Here is a 25,308-nt window from a genome sequence, read left to right on the forward strand (position 1 = left end):
CTATTAACTGAGAGATTCTGATTTTGCCAGCTTAGACACTGATTCACAAACCCTGCTTTCCGACACTGGGACACGCCCTCCCACCATGCTAGAACTGAAGATGAAGATAGGGTGCGATAAAAAGAAAATGTCCAGACTACAAACTCTAGGATAAATCTGACCCATTCACCTGCTTTCCCTTTATGATTCAGTGGGAAAGGCACTTGCAACGGATTATAGATGAGAAGTCCTTGGGGAGAACATAGTCCACGGCAGGGAACTCCTCCCACTGTGTGACGAACAAAGTGAAGGTTTTCAAAGTCCTCTTCATATGGTACATGTACCCAGCCCTACTCAGTAGGATTAATTCTTCCCTCTCCCCAATGCTGGAGAAGCTGTGAAGAGAGAGGAACATTCTTACACCTCTGGTGGTAATGTGAGAAGGCCCAATCGTTTTGGAAGGAGGTATTGGCACTAATAAGAGATAACACAGGCATCACTGCCAACGGACCCGCTAGTAGTCTTATTGGGGGAGACAGTTGAAAGCACCTACGCCAAGAAAGGACCCTAAGCTTCACTGATTAGCCATCTGCTATTAGCTGCCTGATTCACACTTGCTAAATGTTGGAAGTCACCAGACGAACTGCAGACACACCTTTGGTGGTACAAGATTTGAGAAACACCCACCACAGAAAAGATGTGTGCTGCCTTTATGGCACATTTCCCTAACTATAGCTAGACTGGCTTCCCCTTAACGATTTTCAAGTTTGTCAGAACCTCTCCCTTGTATCTGTTAAACCCCAAATCCTTAAATACTTTGTTGATTTAACTTCCATACAGCACGGATTATTGCCATACCAATACGTGCCCAAAAGCACGCAACGTTTCGGGGGTAGGTATGTGGTGTCACTTATTGTGGGCTGCATAGAGTTGGCGCTAGGGTGACGTATTGTGCACACACCTACCCAAGTCTTGCTGACATAGTACTGTACCGTGCTGCGACACCTCAATTGTAGTGATAGGAGCGTTCCCTAATGGTTACTAATTGTTTTATTGTTTTACCTGTGTACTAATGAAAATGATAAAGTATTTTTAAAAAAGTTGAATAAAACTCACTGTGAAATAATGTTTACACCGTCAAAATATTTATACATGATACATTGCCTGTCTTACACACACATACACAATACCTGAAGTATTTCCCACTCACTGAAGGAAGTGCTTCAATCAATATGTAAACTTCCATACTGCAGGGGGACCACAAATACATCTGCATGTTCCTTTACAAGGAAAGCTTCCAAGCAGGCAGACGCTTTTAAACAAACCTATTAATCATCGCCTCTCTTAAATGCAAGTTGCCCCTTGCTCGACTTGCTTCGATAAATCGCATGCTGCACCGATCTGCCTGCCTGACCTCAAGTATAGATAACAAGTCAATGAAGAAACGTTCTAAAAATGCTCTGAAACAAGTCATCAGGCGGAGTATAAATCTGCCGAGTCCATGGAAATGACGCCAGCCCAGATTTGGATAGTTTTTCCTACAGTCAACTTTTTTCATCACTACTTAACACTACTTTGTCAGTCTCATAACTCACCCCAATTCACTGTTTATGTTTCGATGTCAGGGAAAAAGATTTTTCTTGTAACAGAAACTTGTTTGGCCCTTGAGGTCAAAACTCTAGGAAGACTGTACTCTTTGTTCGGCATCTGTTGCCTATCTCTCCAGAGAGTACAGACTATATAACAGGAAAGCAGCATGTTTGCCCTAATGAAGGAGACACAAAATGCAGCGGTTTCAAACTTTTTCCAAAATCGTGTGTGGCAGCATAAAGTGAACGTTTCATAGTAGTCTGGTTTAGTTCACATACACAAGAAGCCTGCTGTGGTTGCTAAGTAATTGTTAGCGAACACACTGTAGATAAATACTGTTCTGAATTATTGTCTTTGTTTTCTTTTTCGTAGAATTCGAATATTAAAAAACTGGATGGCGAGATTTTCAGATATAATTGTGTTCTTCCAGAAGGCAAACACGCACGCTTGCTGGTCACAAACAGGTAAGGACTCACTCTAATGACCTTTGACTTACACTCATACAATTCATAATAGGAATTAAGATAGCTAAGAACCTACCTGCTGTAAAAAAAAAAATAAAAAAAAAAGCATGTGGAACAATTATTGTTGAAGATATTACTGTTATCACATTGGGCTAAAATAAATAGGGCCCCAATTAATGTTTATTATGTGTGACCTTAACCATCTTGTACCCATCTGCACGTTAAGGAATAGTGATATGGAGCAATTACTACCCATTATGACCATAACCCGTTTGTCTGTCACAGGAAATGTTCCCGCTAATCTTTTTTTTCTCTTGGGTGCGGAAATGGTTGACTTTCGGTCGCAAATGATTTTCCGTGTGCGCAATTAACTAAACAGCAAGCCACTTTGTGAGCATGCGTAATTATGATCTCTGAAGAGCCTGGAAGAGAATTTCCCCTTCCCAAACCGCTGCCATTCTTGAGACATACGTATAAAAGGAGCATATTACAACACCTTTTCCAAAGCTATAGGCTAAAACAAATAATTTAAATGTGATTATAAAGAGTGCGCGTCAACCAGTTCAACATAGTATTCTAAGTATCAACAATAGGTTTAGTTGTCACTGTTCATTTGTTGAGACTGATCAGAGTCAATGCAGAAATAGTTTTATGCCACTGGAAAAAAAACATGTGTATGGCATAAACCAGATATCACTTTTAATAAAGGATGTTGCTGGCAACGTGATACTTTATTTGACAGATGTAATAGGACAACTAAAAGGAATGTGCCTGAAAACATGCCAATACGAGTTCTTGTGCCACTCTAAGAGGTCATTTCCGGGCCAGGAGAACATGCAACTCATATTTTGTGTCAGGATAACTGCATTAGAATAACTTCACCACTGAGTATGATGATCAGAATTTCAGCACAGCCCATTTTGTACCTGTGGGCAACCTACAGATTTGGGCCTAGGGTGTCAAAGCCAGCAAGGAAAACCGGGAACCCCATGCATTTCCCAAAAGAGGAAACCTGTGGGAACCCACAGAGGTCTGACTTACGCAAATCGGCCTAAAATGTATTACCCAGAACCCCCGGCAAAGACCCACATGGGAGAAGGGTGCCCAATGCCAGGGATATTACCGATGACTTTGCTGGAGCCCTGGCTGCCCTGCGTTACAGCTTCTCCCCACCAGAGAGTCTCGGCAGTGTTCCAATACCTCCCCGAAGGGAAAAGCTGTAATGCAGCCCAGCCGCAACTCAAGGACGGTTGGAGGTGATGTCTCTGGCCTTGGAGATCCATGTACCATGTGGGTGTACCGTCCCATAAGCACAGCAGCAGCTCCAGGGAGCCCCAGTAGGATCCCCATTCCTCCCCAGAGGTGACATCTGTAATGTAGCACAGCCAAAGGTGGAGCCTGGGCTTGCAGATGGATAACCCACATGGGAGGGATCCGCTCCCAGGGAAACACCAATGTTCTGCTGGCATGGGGGGCAATTTGTGGCCTGCCCCGGCAATTGTGTCCCAGCCCACCAACCTATCTGCCCAGACGGCCCATTCCTACCCACACCACCAACAATCCAGCCCCAGTCTCACCCACCCCACTGACAGCGGGCTCTAACCATAGAATAATAAAAAACAGTACTCACATAACGTTGCAGCTGCTCGCGTAGAAAAAGCTGTAAACAAAACAAAAAACATGTTTTACCTACGGACACGTGTGACCCCAAAAGTGATGGGTGGAAGGTTTTGAATGAATCTGTACCACTGGCATTGCTCTGGGCAACCTTCCACACCACCGTTTTTTAGCCCGTCTGCGCCATTGCATAAGGGGTCCAGCCATATGCAAATCAGTCTGGTACTGCCACCAATGGTAGCAGCCCAGCCCGAACTGCTAGGCCATGCCCCTCTGCACGGAAACACAAGCAACCCCAGACATGTTTCGGCCTTTTTGGGCCTCCTCATTGAGGTGCAGCTTGGCTCCCTATGGCGCAGCGAGCAAGGGACCCAGGTCTGGGCATACCCTGTCTCACATAGTGAGACAAACTGTGACCACAAAAGTGATGGGTGGAAGGTTTTGAATGAATCTGTACCACTGAAATTGCTCTGGGCAACCTTCCACACCACTGTTTTTTAGCCCGTCTCCGTCATTGCTTAAGGGGTCCAGCCATATGCAAACCAGTCTGGTACTGCCACCAATGGTAGCAGCCCAGCCCAAACTGCTAGGCCAGGTCCCCTCTGCACAGAAACTCCAGCATCAAGGTTGAAACATGTCTGGGGATGCTTGTGGTCTCATGCAGAAGGGATGTGAACTAGCAGTTCGGACTGGACTACCCCTTTAGGGGTGGGACCAAGCCTGATTTGCATATGGTCTTTCCCCTTTTGTAATGGCTTGGCAGGCGAAGAACGATGGTCTGGAGGGTTGCCCAGAGCAATGCCAGAGGTTAAGAATTATTCTAAACCTTCCAACCATCACCTCTTTTGTTTTGCTTACCTACGGTCACACCAACAAAATGTAGCCCTCCCTGGGCTCAGGCGTCCCTTCCTAGGAGCAGATATCTGGTCCAGGGAGGGCTGCATCACATGGCACCCACTCCATTGCGTGTGGGGGGGTCAATGCCCCATCCCAATAGAAAATTTCCCGTCCCTTTGGGGTGCCAATCTGGCTCCTGGGTGCTCAAACCTTACTGCCCCACATACTGGGGGGGCCTGTCCCACAATTTTTGAGGGCCTTCTCCCCCCTCACCCCAAATGGGTGGCGGGGTCACCTCATGCAGGCCTCCCTGGGCCTCCTACAAACGGCTGCGTGAGGTACACCACCCCCTCCATTTGGGGTGGGTAGAAGAGGGCCTCCAATAATTGCGGGACAGGCCCCCCAGTGGGTGGGGCAGTAAGGTTTGGGCACCCCAGGGCCAGAATGGCACACCAATGTGCCCCTCTGGTAAACAAAGAAAATAATTCAAAATGGCAGGCTGCCCTTTAGCAGGGGCTGAGGGGCACCCTACACCGCTGGGGAATTTTCTAATGTGAAGGGGGGTGCACCTCTCCACCCCCACCCCAATTGGAGGGCCGGCGCATCTCATGTAGCCCTCCCTGGGGGCAGATAAGGGGGGGCTGTCCTGCACTCTTCCCTGGGCTCAGGCGTCCCTTCCTAGGAGCAGATATCTGGTCTCAGGGAGGGCTGCATGACATGGCACACACTCCATTGCGGGTGGGGGGGTCAACGCCCCATCCCATTAGAAAATTCCCCGTCCCTCTGGGGGACCCCACAGCCCCCCCTAAAATGCGTTCCACCATTTTCACTTTTTTCCTTACTGCCCCACCCACTGGGGGGCCTGTCCGTCAATTTTTGGGGGCCCTCTCTCCCCCTCACCCGAAATGGGTGGCGCAGGCACCTCATGCAGGCCTCCTACAAACGGCTGAGTGAGGTACACCCCCACCTCCATTTGGGGTGGGGGGAAGAGGGCCCTCATAAATGGTGGGACAGGCTCCCCAGTGGGTGGGGCAGTAAGGTTTGGGCATCCCGGGGCCTGATTGGCACACCAGTGTGCCCCTCTGCGCCAAGGCAGCCAAACTCGTGGTGGTGCGACCTCCATCCAAGTCACCGGCACGGTCAACTGTTCTGTCCTCAGAGACCAAAACAAAGGAGCCTACGCCTGAGAAGTTAAAGAAGCGATCTCACTTGTGGAGCCTCTCATCTTCGTCTCCCTCTCACATGAAGAAGAGGCGTCATTGCCGTGACACCAACTCATTGTCGTAATGGGGTAAGTCGTCAGCGGATTTTGACCGTAAGGTAGCACTGATACCGACGCCACCGACATCAGGAGAACCTACAGGCTTGGCATCCCATAAGCCTCAGGTCCTAATCCTTCTCGATGTGATCTCGGCGTCGAAGATTTAGTCGATGCTGATAAAACCCCCTTGAAGTCAAAGGACAAGCCCTCGATGCCGACCATCAGCAATGGATCATTCGTCTCGCTTTCCCGGTCTGTTTTTTTCCGGCGCCATGGCGCAGATTTTCAACACCGATGGCGGGGAGGTTCAGGTTGAAGTTGACTCTATATATTCAAGTTCTGGTGGGGTGAATTACTTTGATGACCAAGCAGACCTCCTCTCTTTTGCACAGGGGCTGCATGATGCCAGTGGGCTTGATACATTCCCAGATGTTGAGTTGCAACAGACTCGGTCATATACCCATGCCCATGCCAAATTCAGATCTCTGGTAGACAGAGTGGTCAACACTCTGGGGCTGACTGCTTCTGCAGTACCATTCCATGGCTATTAGCTGACTGATATCTTGGAAGAAGGTCCCACCACTGAGAGAAACATGCCACTGGGACCCGTCTAGAGCTCACCCAGTTGCCTCCTTGTGGCAACGGCCCTGCTCTATCATCCCGGTCAACTCCACTTTGACCAGCAAATACAAGCCGGCAAGAGGGGATCCGTTCTTTTTGTCTTCCCATCCTTCCATGAAGGGGCTAGTTCAGGTGGCCACGAAATCCACCAGGGCAGCTTCATCCACCTCAAATCTGCTGCCTGACAGGGAGGGCAAAATATTGAATGTGGTTGCTAAAAAGATTTTCTTCGGGAGCATGGGCTTGAAGGCTAGTAATGTTTTGTGTGGTTTTGCAAAGTATTCCTTTGACCTTTGGAAGGTGGTTGAACACGCACCCCAGTACATCCCTGAAAGGGAGCTACGGCATGGCTTCATGCAACTGCTGGATGACGGGAAGGTGGTGTCCAGGCAGTCCCTGCATACGGTCCCTGCCTTGGCGGACTGCGTTGGCCATTCTATGGCGTCCACCCTGGTGCTTAGGAGACAGGCCTACCTGTGCTCTTTGGGGGTTTTCCCCTAATGTCCAGAATAGGTTGCTGGACATGACCTTTGATGGGGAATGCCTCTTCAGTCCAAAGGCTGATGACTCCCTGGAGAAGTTTGACCAAACCTGCCTTAACCTTTGTCTCTAGGGGCAAGGGCTACAGACGTTATGTCCTTACGGCAGGAAGGCACAGCGCCACCAAGCCAGGCAGGGGCAGAAGCATTTCTCACGCTCCGGAAGGGCCAGGGGGGCTTCAAAGCCCAGCAGGTAGAGGCAGCAGCGACTTGATCCTTTAAGGCATTTTGATTTCCCCTCCCATAACTCACCGTTTGGAGGACGGCTGTCCAAGCATTGGCGAAATGGCGGGAGATTACCTCTGATGCCTGAGCCCTAGAGCTTGTGCAGTGGGTTTATTGTCTGCCCTTCTTAAGAAAAACCTCCGCATAGACCCCCACCACCTCCATGCCAACCGAAACAGGAGCCTTCAGGAAGAACTGCGAGCCTTGTTGAAGGGTGCCGTGGAAGAGTTACCACCCGAGCAGAGAGGGTCAGGCTGGTATTCCTGGTATTTCCTAGTCCAAGAAGGGAGGAGGTCTCGGTCCCATCCTGGACCTCAGGGCCTTGAACAAGATCCTGAGGAAAGACAAACTCAGGATGGTGACGCTGAGATTCTCCACGCTCTCGAGTTGCAAGACTGGCCTTTGGTCAGCAATGGAAGTCAGGTGGCACATCAACAGGCTGGAGTTGCGAGCCATCAGGTCAGCCCTGAAGGCGTTCACCCCATCTCTAAAGGGGTAGCATGTCCTGATCTTGACGGACAATACGGTGGCCATGCACTATTTGAACAAGCAAGGTGATGCGCGCTCCCTCCCCCTCTGTAGAGAGGTGATGCAGCAGTGGTTCTGGCTGTTAGAGAACCAGATCTCGGTCTCAGCAGTACATCTGGCGGTGACAGAGAACAGTTTGGTGGATGCTCTGAGCAGGCAGCGCACGTTCTCACACGAGTGGAAAGTGTGCCAGGAAGTCCTAGAGGAGGTCTTCTCTCGCTGTGGTACCACATCAGTGGATCTGTTAGCCACAGAGTTCAACATGAAGGGCAGGCAGTTTGCATGGAGGTGGTCTTAAAGCTATCGATGAAGTCTCAACAGATGGCGAGCATCTTAAAGGTCCTCATAAAGGAATTGATGTCTCTGGTGCTCTATGGCGTCAGCAGTAACGCTGAGGAGGCAGGCCTAATTAAAAAAATCATTTTTTTCGCCTAATGTCCCAAGTCAAGCTCCTTCGAGGCGATGTCCTGTTCGTCCAGAAAGCCGATCATTCTTTAGACAAATTTAAAGAATCCAAAATCGCTGCTAAATCTTTAGGCCTGGCTGCGCAGCCGGCCAAACCTGCATTCCGCTTCACCTCTAGGGTACGGGGCTACAGGCAGTATGCTCCTTAATGCAGGCGATCACAGCTCCCACCAGCCAGGCAAGGGCAAACGCGTTTCTCATGCTCCGGAAGGGGCAGAGGGGCTTTTAAGGGCCAACAAGCAGCAGCGGGGGCGAACCAGCCTCCTATCCCGCTTTGATTTCCCCTCTCACGACGCGTCGGTTAGTGTACGGTTGAGGGAGCATTTGCTATAGTGGCAGGAAATTACTTCTAACGCCTGGGCTCTTCAGCTCATTCAGTGAGGTTATTGTCTGCCATGTTTAAGAAAACCTCCAAACAGACCCCCGCCATCCCCAATCCAACCGGGACAGGAGCTCCAGGAAGACCTGAGAGCCCTTTTGGTGAAGGGTGCCGTGGAAGAGGTACCTCCCGACCAGAGAGGATCGGGTTTGTATTCCTGGTATTTCCTGGTATCCAAGAAGGGGAGGAGGTCTCTGTCCCATTCTGGCCCTCGGGCCTTGAATAAGTTCCTGAGGAAAGACAAATTCAGGATGGTGATGTTGAGAGAAATTCTCCACGCTCTTGAACTACAGGACTGGCTGGTGTCAATAGACTTACAGGATGCTTATTCCCATGTGCCAATCCATCGTAAGCACAGGAAGTTCCTAAGGTTCACCATAGGGGACATGCACTATCAGTTCAAGGGGTGTCCCTTTGGTCTAACCTCTGACCCCCAAGGGTCTTCACCAAGCTCATGGCGGTAGTTGCGGCTCACCTCAGGAGATCCAGGGTCCATGTATTTCCATATCTGGATGACTGGCTGATCCAAAGGGAAGTCTGCAGTGCAGATCTTGAGCCATTTAGTGGACACCTGTTCGCTGCTGCACAGGCTGGGCTACTCCCTGAATTTAAAGAAGTCCCAAATGACGCCAGTCCTGAGGCTCCAGTTCATCGGAGCAGTCCTAGACACCCGGGTTAGGAAAGCGTTTCCTCCCGAAGAGAGAGTCGTCAGCCTGACACAAATGGCCGACTTGTTCCGAACCATGCCACTCTACCAGCGGCTTTCTTCCTCCGCCTCTTATGTCTCATATCCTCCTGCATTTTTCTATTGCCAGAGGTCAGGTTGCGCAAGAGATTCTTTAAGTGGCTCCTGTACCTCTGTACTCTCTCGGATCTCCTTAGGGTGTCCCCATCAGTGGTCAACAACCTGTCCTGGTGGGTGGACCACAACAGTCTCACGGCGGGGAACTCTTCTGTCCTCCTTGGCCTCAGACCTGAGTGGTCACAGATGCATCTCTGAAGGGTTGGGGTGCTCACTGCAAGGATTTGTAGGTGAGCGGTCTTTGTCAGCAACGGAAGCCAGGTGGCACATCAACAGACTGGAGTTGTGAGCCATCAGGCCTGCCCTGAAGGCATTTGCTCCGTCTCTGCAGGGGAATGCATGTCCTCATTCTGACGGACAACACAGTGGCAATGCACTATCTCAACAAACAAGGTGGTGAGCACTCCCACCTCCTTTGCTCAGAGGCAATGATGATTTAGTTCTGGTTACTGGAGATCCAGACCTCGGTCTCGGCTGTTCATCTGGCGGGCACAGAAGACAGCTTAGCAGATGCTCTAAGCAGGCAGTGCACGGTCTCACACACATGGGAAGTGTGTCAGGAAGTCCTAGAAGAGGTCTTATCTCTCTGGGGTACCCCAGCAGTGGATCTGTTTGCAACAAAATTTTACAGGAAGTACAGACAGTTTTGCTTGCGGGAATTCCCAGTGAACGGTGCACTGGGGGACGCAATTCTGTTGGATTGGACCTTCCCTCTCCATTACGCTTTCCTTCCGATTCCCGTCATTCCATGGGTTCCCCGGGGGTTGAAGAGGTTTCGAGCAGCCATGATCTTGATCGCCCTGGACTGGACGAGGAGAACGTTGCTCTCTGACCTTTTATATCTGTCCACTTCACTGGTTGCCTCGGTGGCCGGATCTCCTAACTCAGTCGGAAGGTCGGATACTCCACCTGACCCCAGAATCCCTCAACCTACATGTGTGTCTCTTGAGAGGATGAGGTATGATGACTGGGACTTCTCTGAGGAAGTGCTTGAGGTGTTGCTGGCTGCATGCAGACTGTCTACCAGATCGTTGTATGCATGCAGGTGGAGAAGATTTAAGGGGTGGTGTAGGGAACATGAGATTGACCCCATCTCTTGCCCCACCACTAACGTGATGGAGTTCCTTCTATTACTGGCCTTAGCAGGAATTTTGGTCATCACAGTCAAAGGATATTTGGCAGCCTTGTCTGTGTTTAAGAGGTCCCCATATCAAGGTTAATAAAAACACAATCCTGGTAATGGCACAATTCCTGAAAGGCCTTATATATATATATATATATATATAGGTTTCCGCCAACTCCCTTTGTTGTCCTGGATTGGGACTTTAATCTGGTACTGACATTTCTGATGGTGGCTGCTTTTGAGCCTATGTATACTTGTCCTTTAAGGCAAGGTGGGTGAGTGAGCTGCAGGCCTTATGCTGTAAGCCACCCTTCATGCGTTTTTTCCGGGAGAAAGTCTCACTCAGGGTAAGCCCTGGCTTCCTCCCCAAAGTTGTCTCCGAGTTCCACCTTTCACAATCCATCAACCTCCCAGTCTTCTGTCCTGCTCCACATCCTTCTAAGGAGGTTGAACGATTCCTTCGCCTAGACCCCAAAAGGGCGCTAGGTTATTACATTGTGAGGACGTCCGAGTTCAGAAGAGCAGGCCAGCTCTTCGTGGCTTTTGCCTTAGCCCGTAAGAGTCTGCCCATAACTTCGCAAACTTTATCCCGCTGGATCATTTTGTGTATAGCAGAATGCTACTAGTCCACCAGAAAGGAATTAACCGGCAGGCATCAGGGCTCAAACGACTAGGGGAGTCTCAGCGTCAACAGCATTACATAGGGGAGTCCTTGTTCAGGATATTTGTGGCGCAGCGACATGGTCATCCCTTCATACCTTTGCTAAGCACTATAGTCTGGATGTGGCTCGTACAGCTGATGCGCGTATTGGCTAGGCAATACTGCAAAATATCCTAGTCTAACTGTCTGCCTGCCTCCTTCATATACTGTTTTGGGAGTTTATCAGATGAGGAATCTGCAGGAGAAAGGCAATCCATTGAAGGAGAACTGACTTACCATAACGTTCTTTCTATGGATTCTTCTCCTGCAGACTCCTCCTCTCCCCTCCCATCCATGCCCGCTCAGAATGTCAGTGGTTGGTGCAAATCTTCTCTTTAACATTGACTTAGTAATGGTATTCAGTGTTGGTTTTCTGTCCTTCCTGCCACGTGTTGTTTAAAAAAGAAAAGGAAAAAAAAATATTTTTTCTGACGCTACTTAGTATCTGTTGAAAATTCTTCCTCCTTCATAGGTTTATGATTATTTCATTTTTTAAGGGCTTATTAGCCTGTTGTTCGCTCTGTTTTCCTGTGCAGTGTGATGTGCTCTTGAAAAAAGGGGGAAACTGAGGTGTGGGGCGTAGTGATGAAGTATATATATGACGCCTGACATCACGTCCAGAGCCGACGACCGGATGTCGAGAAGGACAGATCGACTGGGTCGAGGTCCACTATGCCCCTGCCAAAAATGTTCCAAAGCAGCAGAGCTGGATGGGATATATATCAGATGAAGAATCTGCGAGAGAAGGATAGAAAGAACATTACAGTAAGTAATTTCTCTACCTAAAACATTGGGGGAATCGTGCCCTACCAGCTTGGAGTTCTTCCATTTGGCCTCCCTTTGCCCTGAGAGTTTTCACAAAGATGGTTTTGGTGATGATGTTTGCAAAGGAAGAGAGTGTATGTCTTTCCCTACTTCAATGATGGGCTTCTGTATTGCGATCCTTCTACAATCTATTAGAGGCTCCAATGTCCAGCTCCTCATAGTCAACACAACCACCATGCATTACATCAATTAAATGGGCAGTGTGGGCCACTCAAACTGCATGGGGTGGGGGCCATTCTCCTTCGGTCATAGGTGATTGAGGATGAAATTCAGGTGACTTTGTTGCACCTCACCTAAAGTCTGAACACTCAGGCAAATGTGTCTAGACAGCTCATGGGAGTGTCACACAGTGGGAGCTTTTTGGTGAGTTTGAGGATATCTTTTTATGTGGAAGTTCCCCAGATTGATCTGCGCACAAGCAGCTCAAACAAGAACTGCAAGTTCTTCTTCATTAGGGAGTTTCCTGCAGGGGACACTCTGGGGGATGTACTGGTAAATCCCTCCGATTTAGAGTTGGTGTATTAATTCATACTTATCCTTCTAGTGCTGAGGAAGGTGACACAGAGCACAACAACTATGGTATTGATCATTCAGGACTGAACATGGGAGGGCCTGTTAACCTATTATGCTAGACATGCTGCTATGCCGTTCTTGGCAGGATCTGCTGATTCATGCTTGGAAGGAAGGATAGCTCAAGGACAACGCGTTTGTCTTGGAAGCAAGACAATGTGGAGAAACACAGGTTTGAATCCCGATCCCGCACTTAGAAACCACTTGTTGGTATTAAGCGCATTATAACTGAACAATTATTTCATTTTTGTGGCAGAGCACTTCACTCCAATGCCATGATACTGAGCCTTCATGTCTTGCATTTGGGAGGTTGAGGTACAAAGTCTAGGATCTTTATGAGTTGGTTATTGGAGTGATTCTTTCTGCAATGTACCCATTCACCAGGTCCATCTATGCTTGTCGCTGGTGCACATTCACTACCTGGTACCCACACAGTTCTCTGATCTTTATTGTCATTGGCCAGGGTAGAGAAAAACATTGGCACAGTTCATGGTTATTTCATGGCACTTTCTAACTTTAAGGGGACATCTGAGCAGAGATCCTATCTTACTGTGCCTGTGGTTTTTGCTTCTGAAGGGTCTTACGAATGCTTACCTTCCAAGGCATTTTGTAGTATCCACTTTGAAACTTAATTTGGTTGTTACATACATGATGGCACCTCCGTTTAAGTACATTCACTCTTTCCCACTGTGCGTGTCGTCCTTCTTGATGGCCCTTAAATTGGCAACTGGGGTTTCAGAAATACAGGCCTTATCCAACTCACCTCCTTTTTAGCAGTATTCCAAGGATAAATGTACTCTGCCCGTGAGACCACCATTTCTTCCCATGGTAGTAGTGAAATTCCATCTTGAGTGAAAAAAATCCACCTTCTGGTGTTCTTTGACACTCCTTAACCTTCCAAGTCTGCGGAAAGGATTCACAGATTATACTCTAAGAAGCCAATGAAATAATAACATTCCTGGATTAACAAACATTGATTAGATGGCCAACTTTATTTGGGCTACACTGGACGAAACCAAATCGGGGCTATCACAAAGAACATTACTGAGCTTAAATTATTTGTACTTTTAATAAATGCATCCCTTCCTCATTGTGTGAAATACTCACAAAGCTCTGCCATAGACTTCTTTAAAGCAGGAGAAGGATGAGGAAGCAGCTCACAGGAGGACATTTTGCTGGACTAACTTACCCACTCTAGCATCCTCATCAGCCAGGGAATCCGGGTAGTAATGCTTGGTCAAGTTATTAAGAGAGGCAAAGGAAGCAGCTTCGCAGATATCCAGCAACAGGACTCTCCTCTGCCGGAAAGAATGTGCTGTGAGAGCCCTGGTTGAATGGACACATACCCCTTCTGGTACCTCCTTGTGCCCCAGCGCAGAACAGTTCTTAATACAGATCACTCACTATACCTAGAAATGGTCTTCTAAAGGATAAGATATTCCTCCCACAGATTCCTTATCTCCCGCCTGCCCACCCAAATACATTCTAACAATCAATTGAAATGTTTGCCATGAATTGGTTTTTTCACATGTGACCGTTCTGCTACTTCTTGCGGTTGCTCATGATCAAAATGAGAGAACTGGAGGAAGTAGGGCTGGCAGCTTTAAATATGTGTATGGATGACATCACTTAGGCATGAGTATGGCCAAGGAGTTGTGATAAAGCCATCCACAGAGCTGCACAGAGTCACCTGAAAGGCATCAAATGCATTCTGGGGCAAACTGCATCTGAGGGGTACGGCTCAGGATAAGGCATCTATGAGAAATCTTGTAACCATCAGAAAAAATATTACTGGGAGTAAGTTATTTGTTCTGTTCTTGAAGCTGTAACCACGGGCTTAATGCGGCGGGATGAAGAACTCATTTGGGGAAAGAACCTTATTTCATCATCTTCTTTCCCTATTCAATTGCACAAAGTCTCGGATAGTGTGTCCAAAGGGCTCCTTGTCTTCTCAAACCCAGGGAAATAGCTCTCAGCACGCTTCTTGACTTCCTTTGAGTATCTTTGTGACACAGATATTATGACTCACTGGATGCAGTTCAATTTCCCATGCTCCTTGGTCTGATGTCAGCACATGCCTAACAGCAAGTCTCCTCCTTGCCTTAAGGAATTCCTTTACCAAAAAGAATATCTTCCCTCATTGCCAGGTTTGTGGTCAGGATGTAGAAAACACCACCAACTTCCGCTGGGTCTTGGTCCTGGTATTGACTCCTCAACAGGCCATGGTTCTCGCCTTCTCATCCTTGGGTCTTGCTAGGGTTTGTGCTACTGACCAAAGCAGGCATGTGGTAACTTTCTCTCTCACTGATCTCACTGATAGCTCTCAACAGGATATCAGTGGTCTTCCCGCTTTGTTTTTTTGTGTTTACTGTGCAGCAGCTTGGTTATTGCCATAAGCAGGCATAGGGTTTTCTCCTTCCGTGTCTCCCCAGCTTCAGCTTCGTCACCAGGAACGGCATCCTGGTTGTGGCTTTTTCTCAAATCACAAGACTGCTTTTATATCCTATAGGTTGCAGGAGTTAGGGGAAAAAGGTAAGTCTGTGCACCTCCCTTCGTTGTCTAGAGTGGCTGTTCAGTGTGTGTTGGCCGGCTGCAATGACCTAACTATGATGGACATTCCCCTAATCAATCAAGATAAGTATACATTTGGTATTATATATTGTTTATTAAATGGTCATTGCGATAATCACATATTACAAGAATGTACATTCACAGTGCATAGTATTTCCAACAGCAGTTAGACATTTAGGGTTGTACGCTTCATGGCACAAAGGCAAAGGAAGAGTCATTATCGGATTCCATAGCACATGAATAGATCCGGAAAGGGGCACAGATAACCTTGGGGCGATTCGTGACGGGCATGGATAATACAAATTGTTCTTGTTACGCTCACTGGCTCCCACAGAGGCGTCGATCTGAACTGGACAGCTGTGGTCTCCACCAATGTGACGCGTAGGGCCGAGATGACGGACTGGACTGGACCACCTAGCTTCGTTTGCTTGGCCCGTAGGAATATTCTTCTGCAAATGGAGAAAGGGAATTAACCACCCATGGAGTTGAGCGTAAATTCCCCCCACCCCCACTGTTCTCCCCACAGATCACCTTTGATGTCCCCTCTATAGTCTCACCTGATGGTTTGAAAAGATGAGCTCTCCATCCTGCATTGAGCGCAGGGGCGCGTTGGTAACCAGTTGCTTCACTGGCTCGAAGGAATTGGTGAGTTCCAGAACAATATTCACTCCAAAAAATATGTAGTTCGTAAGTGTTCACATGTCTGACTTTCACTCTTGTCCGATTCCTTGCAGTTTGCAGCTTGACCCCAGCGAAGAGTTCCTCGTGGTAGCTGATGAAGTTCAGGTAAGGATTTGGCTTATCCTACACAGTTCAATAAAATAAGGCCAGAATGTAAGCTTCTTGTTCCCTTATTCAGGTGTGGCGAGAAAATATGAAGTTCGGGGAATTATGCCTCCGGCGGTAAAATTAGGTAAGTCTATTGCGGTGAGAAGAGTTCCCCTTATTTGTCCCGTTGTCTCACCTTGTCGTCCTTTTGTTCCCCTTAGGGGCCGGGGTGCGGCGAGGATGCAATGGAGACTGCGCCGACCTGTGAAGAGGAATTGTACCCCTGGCGGTAATCAGGTAAGTCTATGGGGGCAGTTACTATTGCCTCTGTTTATTTCCTTGGCTCACCTTTGTTGTTCTTGTGTTCCCCTTAGGTGCCAGAATGCGGCGGGAACGTGCAGAAGGATGCAGTGGATCGTGAGGATGCTGCGAAGGCCGGTGAGTTCAGCGCGGCGCTGCAGCAGGCGAGGCGGCGCGCGTACATGCTTTTTTCTTCCAGCTCCGAGGTGCGGTGGATCCGGAATTCAGGTAAGGATCGAAGGTTTGCTCTTATTCTAACCTTTCTCCTTCTGTTCCTCCCTTTTTCTAGGAGCTGCAGACTCGAGGCGGGCGTGGCAGAAGACTGGATGCAGGCTTGCAGACACAGTGAGCGTTACGCTGCTGGATGCAGAATAACGCGAACTGTGTGCTGCTCATCGGGCGTGGTTTAAATAGCCTCCAAAGTAGTTCCAGGTATGTATTCTTCTCCAGCCCCACCCGAGTAAAAAAATTGTCCCTAGGTAAAATAGTCCCTTCCAAGCCTCATTTGGCTTGGAGCTCTGCAGCATGGTCTGCACCAGGTAAGCTTGCAGCATGGTCTGCATCAGGTTCTACTCTATGAGCCTGACGCCTATGGCGCCAGGACTGTCTCACCATATGAGCCTGGCGCCAGGACCGCACCCAAACAGCCCCTAGCAGGGGCTTTTGGGCTTGCTCAAAATAACTTGATGCCTGCTTCCGGGGTTGCTAGGCCTGGTCTGGTTTCCCGGGGGTAGGCATCATGACAGTTCTTCATATTCATTCACAAATGTTAGTTCTTTGAGAAAATCGTTAATTCGAGGGGCGTATGTAGCCTTCCAGCATTTCAGTATACATCTTTTGGCAACAGCGCATGTCACATTGAAAAGCCGTCTTGTGGTCAACACTACTCCAAAACACAGCAATTAAGGGGCAGGCCCAATACATATGAAAAGCATCGGCTTGTGGGGCACCGCATTTTAGACATTCCCCAGAACAGTGTTCCGTAAATTTGGCAATTTCAAAAGGGGTGTAGTGTAACTGGTTAAGGATTTTAAATTGGATTAGGCGTAAGCCGGCATTCAGGGATACCGTTTTCGTCAGTTTACAGTATTTGTACCATTGTTCCGCACCTATAGACGTTCCCACATTTGACTCCCAATGTCGCTTTGATGGTGATCTGAGATTGTGTGTGTGATTGTATTGGGCTGTACAGCTTGGATATGCTTATTTTCGTGCCACCACTGGAGGTTACAGCTCGTATGCACTCATGTGTGACAGGTTCCTCTGGGAACATCGGCCACATCCCCCTAAAAGCGGCCCTCATACAATGATATTGTAGTAATTTCAGCTGCCCACCCCCGATGGTGCCCACAAAATATTCCAAACTCACGTATCTGCTTTCATGTCCCGCATTTTCAACTGTTTATCTGGGTCCCAGGTTCTCTGTAGGGCCTCGTCAAAGTTGGGGGAGGTTCCGGGGAATCTCCAGAAAAGGGCCTCAGGATTATATGGTGTTTCTATCTTAATTCCCAGGGTGCGAATGTTACAGCCTCTTGATTGCTGCAACTGGTCGCTGCTGATCGGGAATTAACTCACATTTAAGCATCAGTGCCACCCATTCACTTAGCTCTTTAACGAATATAAAGGATATGGCAAAATAACATTCAGTCAGTTGGGTCTCTGCTCTCCTAATTGGGCTGTGGGCTTATGGTCTGGTCCATTCCATGGTCGCTGGGTGGCATTGAGATCGAGGCTTCAATATAGTCCATGGCTGCCATAGGGTTCTCAAAGAAGTGCGTTCTGCCACCGTGCTGTATCCGCATTTTGGCCAGGAAAATCAGTGCGTATGGGATTCGGCGCAGCCGGAGTTGCCTCTTCACTTGTTCACAGGATCTCCTTTGAGCATGAACTCCGGGCGGGGTAGATATGGATGTTGGTCCCCTCCATAGTGTAGTGTTCCCATCTCTCTGGCTATTCCGAGGATTGTGGCTCTGTCCTATAGTTAAGCAACCAAGCAATGATTGTGCAGGGCAGAGCTCCTGGTTTGGGCAACAGGGCCAGGGTGTGTTGAGCTCTTTCCACCAGAAATTGATCCGAAAATGATGTAGCACCAAAGAGGGACTTTAGGAGGGCTTCGATATTGACTTCCATAGGACCTTTACACGAGGACTCAGCAACTCCAACTATCAGGATGTTGTTCCGTCTAGAACTAGACTCCAGATCCTCGCACTTGCTTCACATATTGGAGAGTTCACCCTTCATTTGTGTAATGTTGCGGTCATGCTGGCTGATGGTGTCTTCGTTCACACTGATCATGGCCTCAGTTTCCAGTATACGTGCACTTTCTTTCTCCAATTTTGCCTTAAGCGACCCGATGGTGGCCACAATATCGTTCAATTCAGTTCAACAATGACTGATAGGAATCCGTTCTGCATAGTGGCGAGTAGGTGGTCGTCTCTAGGGTTCGCTGCAGATGTTGTTGGGGTGTCTCCAGCCGGCGGCGCAGATGCCACTATTGCCAGAGTCTGGGAACTCGCAAATGAGTCCATCGGGGCCTTCTTCTTAGTATCAGTGCCCTTTGTCATTGTCATCAGATTTCTGTATGACCGGTGTCCTGTGGATCAGGCAAGGTGGACTACGGGCTTGTGTCAGCGGTAGGTTAGTTATCGAGGGCCAGTTGCTCTGCAAGAAGGGTGATGTCTGCACGTGGTTCAGCGGCAGCAGTCGTTATTTTGGGCGTTTTGTGTAAGGATATGTATCTCTGCCTATCGATCAGACCCTTATACCACGTCTGATATAGGATTTAGTATTTGCTGAGCTTCTGGCCCCCAGCACTACAGGCGGAACTCCTTCACAAAACCAGAACTAGTTGTGTCTGTCTTGTTATTAGAGGATCTGTAGCGGGATTGAAACCAGTTTGTGTTGGTCAGAGGTTCTGTGCTGGCCCTCTTTGGCTGAGATGAATGGAGTACTGTACCCACTCAGGGGCTTCCACCAGGCTCAGCGTGACGGGGTCCTCGCTCCAACGGGCTTAGACTGGGAGGTAGGGCACAGTGTCCGTTGTGTTGGACCCGCTAGGCCTCCAATATCATTAGCTAGGCTCCACTGTTCACGGGGCAGTTGGTAGTGTTCCAGCACACATGCACTTGTTCGAATATCCACACTGCAACTTTAATTAGTGTTCAACGTTCAGTTCGTTTTATATAATGGGATGGATTGTGTTCTCCCATTTTATCAGAGGGGCATTGTTATTACACAGAAGTAGGCATCCAGGGTTCTGCATCACGTTTCCACTGTTGCGCTAATGATATTATAAACTGGATGCAGATATCTGCAGCTTCAGGCGGCCCCCCTTGTTGTGCCATGGATCTATGGCCTCACCCAACCAGGTCGGGGCTGCGCTGGTTCGCGTATAGCAGGAGTTATTGTTTAACCGGGATGGTCGCCAGCCACTATGCGTGTGGTACAGGGCACACATGCGCGTTGCCCGTTTAACTGCGTGCCAGGTATCCCCGGCTTTTTTAAAATGCGCGCTGTTGCTTTCAATAGGTCTTCAGAATACAGTACGCTTCATATAGCAGGATGAATTGTGCTCTCCCACGTTTTCAGGAGGATGGCTGCTTTGAGTCTAGTGTTGAGATTTCTGTAGTGTGTTGCAGCTGCTGCACCGATTATAATATTGCAGGTTACAGTCTCTTCAGCTTTGAGCAGGCCCCCCTGCTGTCGTGTGGGTCTAGGGCCTCCACCCACACAGGGCAAAGACGCAACCTCGTCAGTCCAGGTGTGCCAAGAGTAATTGTTGTAACAGAATGGTCTACTACTACTGTGCGTGCATTGCCGTACACATATGGGGGTGTTAAACATTGTTCCCCTTGTTGGCCTGATGTATAGCCGTGGTGTTCTGTGGCAGAGTCAGTAATGGCCCACTACGTAGGAAGGGGAAGGGGATGATGCCTTACCTGCTGCGCTTTCTGCCGATGTTCAGAAGAAGCTCATCAAGGGGTTCAACTTGCAGCTGTCGAACTGGTGCCATGTTGATAGCCGGCTCCGGGGAGGGGCGGGGAAGACAGCGGCCTCCGACTACAGCCGGCCCACATCGCTGCTGGTATCCTTAGTGCCCTTCGTGCCGTACCGGCACTGGGCACCACCTCCCAACCAGTCGTATAGCAGCCAGAGCGCCCATGCACAGCAACAGGGCCCAGTAGGCTGACCGCCGCCAAGCTCACAGCCTCATGTCTATGGGTCAGCAGGACCATTCAAGCCATGTGCAGCCGTGGGGAGGAGTACCAGGATAAAGTGTCAGTCATTGTTGCAGGAGAATCAGCCGATTTATGCTCTGCGCTGGGTTCCAGACAAAGTAAGCAGTGGCTGCAGCGTCTCTCGGTGGAGTGTAGAACTGCACGTTGTGCTATGCGGTGTGCAGGTCGTCTTGTTAGGCTCCTCCCCCTGTGCAGCCCTCGGAGCGCAGTTACCCCTCCAGCTCCAATGTTCTACCACATGGCTCTCGAGGTTGGCAGTCCCTCCGTGGAGTTCCCGCTCCCTCTGTACCGGAGGATTTCGCAGCCATCTCTGATCGGACTATTGTTAGAATTTCACAAGATGTTCTCCGACCCCTTATAGATAAAAATCGTAATGTTTCTTATCGCCGGGTGACTCTGAGATGGATGTATTTCAATACAGGACTTGGCCTGGATCGGAGCTCTTCGATCAGGCAGCCATCATGTGCCTGCGCAACAGCACCCCCTTCTGTATCAGCATTATAATACAATCTTTAAGTAACGTGTGTTACTGTTTAAGCCTTTCTCTTTGGACCAACATTAAACAGATGGTGGCACTTGCTTGCACGTGCTGATGTTTCGCCCTGCTGCGGGCTTTGTCAAGGCTACTTGACGTGAGTCGTCAACATTAGAAACACAAAGTGTATGTCAGCCTGTTCGGATCACAGGTGATTGTGGGTTGGTAGATTTGTATTAAAAGTTATGAGCATTATTATTCAGCAATCTGTTGAATACAGTTAGTATAGTTATATATATAGTTATATATAGTTATGCAAATCCTGGGTTCCCGTTCTTCCTCTCGGGCCTTCCTGCTTTACCTTAAGTCAACCAAACAGTCACACTTAGTCTCTGACATTTTATAGTGCCCCAATCACTGCTTCTCCACTTCAGTGTCGTTCTTGGCTGTGGTCAGGGTCATTTGGGTCTCTCGTTGGTCCTCTCTGACTCTTCTACCAGGTACCTCCAACCCATTTACCAGACATGAGGTCAGGTGTCATGCACTCCATACATGCTTTGACCCCACTGTATTTCAAGATTTCTCCTTCTGCTTAATTTTACCTTTTCAGCCTCTTACCTTAGACTGGATAAGGGCTTCCCCATCTAGGTTCTTCAGTATGGCATAGCTTTGGCCTCTTTCTCACTCCCTTCCAGCATCATAAAAGCATCTTCCAAGCCCAGTTCATAACATTGTCTACTATTCTTCTCCTCCACACCTGTTTTGTTCTTCTCCTCTACATCCTTAGGCTGCCTTCTTTTTTAATTTTTTTATTAACGTGTTACACAGCTGTACAAAAGAATGACAACTTTTCAAAATGACCCACAAAGAAAAAGAAAACAAACTCCCCATTAATACCTCAATTTCCCACCATTCAACAGCCAGTCCCTCATTGCCACTTTGCCCTCTCAGAACATTTTAAGATCCTCCAGAACCTGTAACATCTTTCTCCAAATAATCGTGAAAAAAACAATGCAAGGTTCATTATTATTATTCATGAGCAGGGACCACAGCACCTATTCCCGGATCGCAGTTTCAATTCCAGCGGCCTTAAAAGTGATCAACCTCAATGCCGCTAGTGCTTCACAACTCATTAGTAGGTGTTAAACATATTCGAGTTGGAGATTTCTACACAAGCGGCAAAAGTGGTGAGTCTGTGTCATATTAATCCAGGCTCCAGTCATTTTGAGCATCTTAACTGCATTCATTTTTAGCCTCCGATAATCCCAGACCAAGGAATCAGAATATAATCAAGGAATAAGGTGCTATTGCTCTTAATAGAGAGTTCCATGGTTTGCAGACTGTAATAAAAATCCAAAAAGAATGGTTCTCATAATGGCTTTATGACAATGAAATTGAAAATTCAAGGGACTGTCCGGAGCCACAGCATACCAGCGATCAGGAGCAGAAATTGTATTAGACAAGGTGCTATCTTGCCTAAAAGGGACCTTGGTCCGAGCAGCTTAAAAAATAAGCTGGTTTAAGCTGCCATTGGGAGCATTGGCCAGTTTCCAATAGGTGTTGAGGCAAGAAAGGTGGAATCTTGCCTCACATGGGGCAATGCCAAACTCAAGATTAATCATTTCCACTGGAGTGCCGATCGGGAATCGGAACAATTTCTTCAGAAGTGCAGACTTCAGTTTAGCTAGTTCAGTGATATTACCAAAAGCCCAACTTTCTGCACCATATATAATAATCAGGAAGAGCTTTGATGAATATAATTGTACCAATATCCCCACAGAATAGCCCCTGCCTTTGCGGACCAATTTATTTAGGCTTCCTATAACTTGAGAACATTTCAGCTTGAGGTATTCTAAGTGTCAAGAACCAAGTATCTTACAATCAAATAAAATACCAAGATATTTATAATCACTGACCAGTTCTAAGGCATTCCCATCCAAACTCCATTTAAAGGCATGGTCCAGTAAACATTTTTATTGTCCCTACCGGTCGGCCATGTTTTTTTTAAGCCTAAGTGGCTCGATTTTAGAAAACTTTCCTATGGACCTTACCTGAGTTTTCGTCCATTAAACGCACGCGAAAACAGGCACCAGGGAGCCGCGATTTTGTGATAATCCTATCACTTGCCGCATCGCCCTGGCTGACCTGCTTCTGCGGCACTAAATCAATTCCCCCGCCCCTGAGCCTGTCATCAGCAGACTCGTACCGCCCATTTCCCAACGCCAAAGCACGTCTTGTGTCAACATTCGCTGCGCTTCAGCTAATGACGTGTCGCCATGGAAATGGCAGGACGCCTCTTTCCTCAATACGGATAAACAGACCGTTTCACAACACACAGCAGCAGATTTTCAATTCCATTCCTCTCTCTGTGTTACTTAAAGTATTTTGTGACTCTTTTCTGTGCTCTGGTCAGCTACCTTCGCCGCTTGTAGCCCGTGTGAACACCTGTACCATCTCGGTAAATTATTTTACTTCGTTTACCACACAATGGCTACAATAATGCCCTACATGTACGAGCCCGAGTATACCGAGGAGGAACTACTGGAAAGGGAAGCACGCGAAAACGATGGGGATTCGGACGGCAGTTGGCAGGACGAATCAACAGATGAAGAGCCTGGGCCTAGTTGCATGGACGGCGTCTCCACCTGGTGCACATGCAATCGGTGCAAGCTAATGCCAACTGAGGAGGAGAACTGCTGCTGCCGAGAAAACTCGGGATGCCTGGCCTACATTTCGGAAGGCGAGCCACGACCTCAATGCATCACTGAGCTGCCAGACTTCAGGGCAGCCTGCCTCACACGGGCCGTGTTGAGAATAATGATGGTGCTTATGCACGAACTTCGCACAACTGTTCGTCCTCGTAATCCGAGTAACGAGTAAGTATACTCTGCTTGTCATGCCACTCCTATGTCATGGTTTTCTACTAAATCCAAAATTATATATTCATATCATAGTAACACATGAAAGTCGTTCAATAGTTTGCATTGTCTAGATAGCATTTGTCCGTGCAGAATGCCATTAGTTACAAGAATTGTCATTGACAACAAACGTTTATTAAACTTATCTTGGTCATTTAAAAACAGTTCATTTCATTCCTTTTCACAGGTGGTACAGGCTGGTGGACTATCGTTCCTTTACATGGTGGCTCCACGGGAGGCTTGGACACCGCGTTCGAAGAGTGATAGCCGCCTGTGCCGTTCGTGCCATAAGAGAAACGTTCCCGAGTGACAGCGGTCAGTACAGGGGATTTTCTCTCGCTGTGCTGCAACCTGACCTGTATAATCTTTAAAGTCTTGTATTTTTGTGTCATGAGAATAAGATACAAAATAAAACACCACATATATTTTAACAACGGTTGTTTCGATTTTTTAAATGAATCAAGTGTGTCTCCATTCAAGGATGGACGTCAGACATCTGTGCTACGAATGGGTGAAGGTCTGGTCGCTGTGAAGCAGGGTGGTCACTATCTATCTAAGCTAACATAACATATTCTCGATAATGCATGCACTAAATAACACTTGTTCAAAGTCTTTCAGTAGGTTATGTCTCTATAAAAGTCACACATATATCTATACTAGCAATTACCATTGGATTATACAGGCCTTAGGGTCTTGACCACTATGATACACCGGTTGAAGTGTGGGTCTGTGCTCACAAGAATCTCTGGTATGTGGCATTTGTTATTGATAAGCAACGATATACTATCAAACGCGGTTCGCCCCCGGGGATGAGCGCTGGCATGGGGGGCTGTCACGGGCGCGAACGGCCAAGGTGCCAAACAGCATGTACACTTCAAAAGGTATCCCACGCCAAGGGGCCATTGCTCACATGGCCTCCTCAGACCCCGTGTCTCCAGCCAGGCCTCCCTTTGAAGCAGGCCGTCCCCCTGCAATCCACATAAGTGTGTCTCCATTCAGCAGTCTTCCTGTGCCTTATCTGCACGCCCCAGGCCCATCCATCCCACCCCCTCTATCAAAGGCAGTTTGCGCCAGTGGATGCGCGCTGTCAGGGGCGCGAAAGGCCAAGGTGCCAAACTGCATGTACACTTCAAAAGGTATCCCACGGCCAGGGGCCTTCGGTCACATGGCCTCCTCAGACCATGTGTCTCCAGCCAGGCCTCCCCTTGAAGCAGGCCGCCCCCCTAATACCACAACATACATGCGTCATTCATTCACAAACACACCCCTGTTTCTAATACTTTATAAACCACTTGATATGTCTCATGAGAACATCTTTGTGCTTTGCAAGTCAACTCCTGAACGTGCCACCTGGCAACCACTGAGATCTACGCTAATCTGCTAGTCGTCGTGCTATCCGTGAACTTCTGCGACCGCTTAGAGCAAACCCATCAGTGTGCTACCTGTGGCCACCCACCTATTCTTCTTCAACATACTGCTCTGCTTGCTGAATCCAACTGTTTGTTGGTCAAGA

General features: G+C 48.2%; 1 protein-coding gene across 3 annotated transcripts in view; it reads left to right on the top strand.

Moving 5' to 3' along the window:
- Window positions 1–25,308, top strand: part of VPS13C (vacuolar protein sorting 13 homolog C) — a 5,236,720-nt gene that overhangs the window by 5,045,490 nt on the left and 165,922 nt on the right. For all 3 annotated transcript variants that reach the window (XM_069624490.1, XM_069624491.1, XM_069624492.1), the window contains one exon: window positions 1,942–2,033. In XM_069624490.1, coding sequence (XP_069480591.1) covers window positions 1,942–2,033 — 92 coding nt within the window. The remainder of the gene's footprint in view (window positions 1–1,941; window positions 2,034–25,308) is intronic.

The sequence above is a fragment of the Ambystoma mexicanum genome, chromosome 11, assembly GCF_040938575.1.
Source record: "Ambystoma mexicanum isolate Mex_15411 chromosome 11, UKY_AmexF1_1, whole genome shotgun sequence".
NCBI classification, from domain to species: domain Eukaryota; kingdom Metazoa; phylum Chordata; class Amphibia; order Caudata; family Ambystomatidae; genus Ambystoma; species Ambystoma mexicanum.